This window comes from Glycine soja, chromosome 14, assembly GCF_004193775.1.
Source record: "Glycine soja cultivar W05 chromosome 14, ASM419377v2, whole genome shotgun sequence".
NCBI classification, from domain to species: Eukaryota; Viridiplantae; Streptophyta; class Magnoliopsida; order Fabales; family Fabaceae; genus Glycine; species Glycine soja.
The window spans coordinates 47,659,879-47,665,602 of record NC_041015.1 but is presented as its reverse complement, the minus strand read 5'-3'; the positions used below and the strand labels follow the sequence as shown (position 1 = coordinate 47,665,602).

The following is a 5,724-nucleotide window of genomic DNA, read 5'->3' as shown; positions in this document are numbered from 1 at the left end:
TGTATTTTTAATTGACAATCTAGTGCATAGAAATTAAACTTTTATAATTAATAACATAATTATTCAAAATATATACATTTTACGCTTTCATCCCATTACAAATTATCATGAATAGTAGTTTTTTTTTTAAAATTTATAATAATTTCTTAAATTTCGTATCTGTCAATGTATTCTTAATTGACAATGCAGTGCATAGAAATTAAACTTTTATAATTAATATGCAATAATTTCAAGATACTAATCAGCCAATATAAACAAATAATCAGTGACTGATTATCTTAAAGAAGCCAATATACATTTCAAGCAGTATTTGCCTGCATGCATCTTTACAAAGAAATTCAACAACCTTTCTTTCAAAACACCAGCAACATTCTTTTTTCCCACCTTTGTCATTGCCAAATAACAACTAGGCATGCAAGTTCCTCATTTCATAACTACAATGTCTATAAAGATTGAGAGCAAATTAGCATAATTTTGGTCATTATAAAAATGGTGTTTCTAGCCAACCAACATTCAGTCAGGATATGTACACAAATCCATTGGATCTTTCTTCTTCCCAAAAGAAGTGCTTGTTGTGTATAACTGTAATTAATTAGTAACACTCTTTAGTCAGCATCACCTCCCTCAACTATTTTAGAATGCTTAAGCTTTATGTTTGTTCAGGATCCTAGTGCCACTCTTGGAAAGAAGAAGGTCTCTCATCTCTTTGTAACCCCTGAGTTCTTCAAGTGCATCCGCTGTCTTTCGAGGCATGAAGAATCCAGAAGCAGTGGCAACTCCTCCCTCAAGTTCAGCCTTTGGTGAATGGGATGAATAACAACTTGGATCTTGGCGCAATGGAGGCGCTGTCCTGAGCATGTGCACAAGAACACCAACTTCAGCATCTTGTGATTTTTTCCCCATTGGCAGTGATGTTGAAGTGATCTCTGCAGCACTCTTCCGATCCGCATTCTGACTGTTTATGCATAAAATAAGCACAAAAAGGGGAAAAAATAACATGATTAGATACTAAAGTACAAATCATAAATATTAGAGAAGATTTAACAAAAGTTGGTCAAAATCAAAGCATATGATTAAATAAGAGTAATGTGATTGTGATGACACAGAATTCCCAAACATCTAGCAATTTGCTCGTTCTGTATAATTCCTTCTTCCAATTAAACATACTAACAGAGAATATACAAATGGCCATAGGCCATGGCACTGCAAAACATAATCCAACAAGTTATCATCAGTTCCCTAAAGTCAAAAGGATTGGTCAACAATAGCCAAAGGCTTATAAAAAAAGGAACTCTGGGATCATGTTACTAGCAGATAAATGACATGCAACCACATGTTCCTAAAATCCTATAACAGGCCAGCACTCTACAAGATGCTAAAGTAGAATCCATCATGGTAAATTCCAGGTGTAGTACTGGATACCAAGCACAGGCAGATGTAGCTGGAGACTCACCTCCTCACCGGTACTAATATATTAAAAAGGTAAGGCAACCAAGAGATACCAATACTTATTGGTGCATAGGCAATCATATGTTAACAGAACCATGTCAAAACTGCCTAGTTTTTTTTTTTTTTGCAAGCTATTGGATCAAAAAGGATGACCATTAAAAGCCATGTTCTGGCAGCCACATGCAAGTCAAGAAATGACTATCAAATAAAAGATGGAGTTGATCTCTAAAATCAGATGGTCTCGTATTTAACAATAAGTAGGGCTCCCCTATATTTAGAGAAATAAAGAGGACAACCATCCTGTTCTCAAAATATACCAGGAGATCCCAATTTTATCCACAGAAGTGCAAACAATAGTGTTTTTTTTAAAGTGGATGGACAAACAGGGGGAAAAGGTATATCCATCTAGGGATATGAATATCACTAACTACGACTGTTAAACTTTTTATCTACAACCAAACTTGTCAAAGGATAAATTAGAGACTTAGTAAGAGACTATGACAAACTTGGCTTTTGGGGATGAACTACTTGGCCATAAAAATAATTTTCCTGAGATTTTAACTCTGAAAAACAACTCTGTATGTAAAGCAAAGAGTTAATATACGAAAGTTTTATTCTAATTATATATGAGGGCGAGCCCTGGTGCAGCGGTAAAGTTGTGCCTTGGTGACTTGTTGGTCATGGGTTCGAATCCGGAAACAGCCTCTTTGCATATGCAAGGGTAAGGCTGCGTACAATATCTCTCCCCCATACCTTCGCATAGCGAAGAGCCTCCGGGCAATGGGGTACGAAGTTTTTTTTATATATGATTCTGACTCTGACTGAACTTTGCCAGATATCAGATTACATAAAACAGAGGAATCTATTGGATCAGCAATCAGAAACTTCAGTTATTTATTCTTCTGAATTCCACTATAGGAACTAAGATCTTTATAATCATGAAGTCTTTTTGGACTCTTAAGTTTACAGGGCTAACATAGATCACTTGTTCAAATTAAAGAACATTAGGAAGTATTCCTAGAAAATTTTAATTACCTTTATGCCCAATTACTTTAACCGGAAAAGGATTGTAGAGATATAAAATAAATCTATGATGATTAAAAAACCTCCACGTATGAATTTTTCTATTAATTAATTAAATCTTAATATTAAAACCTATCAGAATCTCAGAAATAATGACTAGGAAACATATCTAGAAAGTTCCACAAAGCAAATCCATAATAATATTTTGGTATTTTTCTTATTCATTAGCATTCCATGGAATATCAATAGGGTTTTTGTCCGTCGAATACATATGTCTAGAACCTTGTCAGCATTCAAAAATATATCCTGAAAATGCAGATTTTCTTTAGCATTTTGAACATGGAAGCAGATTACACTAACTTCTAATGTGGCACAAGTTACACATCCATTATAATCTTTAACAACCAGGAATGGTTTTAAAAATTATAAATTCGTTATAGGAGGCCTTGCTGAAATTATCATTGAGGAAGGAGCTTTGCTAAATCATCATATCAAGGTAATCACAAATTCACGGTGTGCTTAAAGATGCCTAGGACTTTAGTTGTGAATGATGAAGTCTGTCAAAGTACCTGGATTGAGCATCTGATGGATCAACATCATCAACATCAAAAGGACATGAAAAGTCGCCATCATCCAACTCATCCTGAAATGATAATCTACTTGAGGTTCTAGAAAATCCAATGTGAGGTGAGCCACTTGAGGATAACAATCCTGAGAACCTCCCTGAATCTTCCTTGCTATCTCTGACAAACTATGAAGCAAATACAAGGGTTATCAAACAGATAAAAACACATTTGATTTTAAATGTAGAGTAGAAATGAAGGAACAGGGTTACCTTTTGACCAGTCCTTGAAGCTTCTAATTTCTTGAATGACCTGATTCCAGATGGAGACTCTTGTGATGAACCATCAGTCCTTCTGGGGGATAAAGGGGGCAGAGAATTTCGACTAGGATCTGAAAAATTAGGAGAAAGATTTCTAGAGCTTTTGCCCATTACTGAATGAGGTATAGTTACAGGGGCTGTCTCAGAACGTATGCGAGTTTGCATTGGATTGCCACCACAGAAGTATGTAGGAGGCGATGGAGATGGTGAGGGTGAAAATGGAGGAGAAAGTTGATACTCATCGTAACTTGGAGATCCTTGCCGATTCTGCATTCGATAGTTGTGCAATCTGACGCCGTAACTATCAGTAGGTGGGGATGGATAATCATATGGCCTGGGAGAACCTCGATACACTGGCGGGGAGCCAACATAAGGATGATTCTGTACAAAAGGTGCTGCTTTATGGAAGCCAGATGTCCAGCTATGAGGACGATCAAGTGGCACAGAAGATGGAGGTTCTTTCCTTCTCAGTGGAAAGGAGGTAGCACTAACACCCTTATCCAAGACAGGGAAAGACCTCAAAGGGTCAGTATTGGGGCTTCCAACATAATCAGTAATTATTTTTGTTGGCAATGAAGCTGAACACTCTAGGTTGAAATCAGATAGTGCAGTACGGTAGGTCACAGATATACAAAGGCGGCCCGGTAGGGCCTCAACAGGAATGAAATTATATTCTTCCATCATTCCCCCTTCTGCTCGAGAGAATGGATCACTAAAGGAAGAGACCTTGTAAATAATATCAAAATTACAATTATGACTAGATGTGCTTAACTGCTTAAATATCTTATAAGCCGGGAGAAGCCTCATTTGAGAATAAAGAGCACGGAAAAGCACTATTGACTTCTGGTATGTCTTCTTGTAAGAGCTAGTAATGTCACCAGTTTGAGGAGCCACTACACGGGGACAATCATACTGAACAACCCACCTCTCTATAACCGTCTCAACAGAAGAACCAGCCTCTTCATGAACAAGTATAATGTCAATTATCATTGGATCCATCAAATTCCTGTGCCAGAAGTGCAAGTTATCCAGAGCAGAAGGCCTATCACCTAATGCCAAGTTAAACCACTTGTCACTCCTCTTCACGCGAGAACCCATCGACAAGTCACCACTTCTATCATGCGGGCGTAACAAAGGTACCCTTGAGTCCAAAATGATGTGCAAGCACTTCAAAAGAAATTGATAAACAATTTGCTCCAATTTGCCCAATTCAGGCTGCACATTATTATGCAAATCCATCCTACCCAGAGGGGAAAAAGATTCAATTCCTAATTAAATTCCCCCTCCACCCAAGAACATATCTTTACCACAAACGAAACAAATCCAACACTTGTCAAACTCATAAACCTCTCTCTTCAAATAGCAAACTCCACTAACACACGAGGTAAAGACCAAATCATATACTTCTCACAGCATCACCTTAGTGATCACCACCAGTGAAAAAGAATCCCATCGGCACCAAGCAAAACCTGAATTATGGATCACTCTGTTAATGCAAAAACAACAATCAGCAAGCATGTCCACACTCATCACCAACAAGTAAATTCAAATTCCAACTACAATGCAGATATACACAACCCCATGAAAGAAAAATCAATTGGACACACAGATCACATGGGATTTTCAAGTAATCAGTAACAAACTAACACAACTTAATAATTTTCCAAAAAAACAAAACACCATCATCATCGTCGAAAACAACATGGGGACCTAAGAAAAAGTATAGAACGAATTTTTATCATGTGGGTGGCACCAGAGAATCTCTAGAAAGAGGAAAATGGAAGCACTCACATGTAAGGAGAAGCGGAGACGAAAAAGGGGGAGATGGGTATGGTAGCATTGGAAGAGAGACGCCATTGGAGAAAAAACGTTGCGTAGAAACACAGTGCCGTAGCGTTCTCTATTCAACTCCTAATTATTATTATTGTTATCTAATTATCTAATAAATTAATAAAATTAATGAAAATTGTATTAATAATAATATAGTGTATAGTTTAATTGATCATGTTTAATGCTAGTAGTATTAGTTAAAGGTGTTATGATATGAATTAGATAAATGTTGAAAGTTGCAGGCACGAAGATAAGAAAGTGGTGTCTTTCTTAACCTCAGGTTCTCTCTGTTCTCTCACTCGGCCAAACTTATTATCCAAATTCCAAACTCTATGATTGATTGGTGCTTTTCATTCATTTTTATTTCTCTGTTTTCATTTGCGAAAAAATAGGATTGATTCTGGTTGGTGGGGTGATGGTACAGATCCCACCTTGCAGTGGCATATAACAACAAAAAAATTGTTTTCTTTTTTTAGATTATTTTGCGTAAAACTAAGGTTGAAATATTGTATTTGCATGGTTTTTATATAAATGTACAG

The 5,724-nt window shown here is 36.7% G+C and overlaps 1 protein-coding gene across 3 annotated transcripts; it reads right to left on the bottom strand.

Moving 5' to 3' along the window:
* Positions 1–227: 227 nt before the first annotated feature.
* On the bottom strand, positions 228–5,496 carry LOC114385076 (autophagy-related protein 13a-like). 3 transcript variants are annotated; one of them, XM_028345040.1, is made up of 4 exons: positions 5,147–5,493; positions 3,308–4,841; positions 3,042–3,223; positions 228–955 (listed from the first exon to the last, which is right to left on the bottom strand). In XM_028345040.1, the coding sequence occupies exons 2-4, from the start codon at positions 4,592–4,594 to the stop codon at positions 643–645; spliced, it is 1,782 nt and encodes a 593-aa protein (XP_028200841.1). In that variant the 5' UTR covers positions 4,595–4,841; positions 5,147–5,493; the 3' UTR covers positions 228–642. The 3 variants fall into 3 exon arrangements, with proteins under 3 accessions (XP_028200841.1, XP_028200842.1, XP_028200843.1); XM_028345041.1 differs by having other exon boundaries at positions 3,308–4,824; XM_028345042.1 differs by lacking the exon at positions 228–955 and adding an exon at positions 987–1,203 and having other exon boundaries at positions 5,147–5,496.
* Between the last annotated feature and the right edge of the window lie 228 nt (positions 5,497–5,724).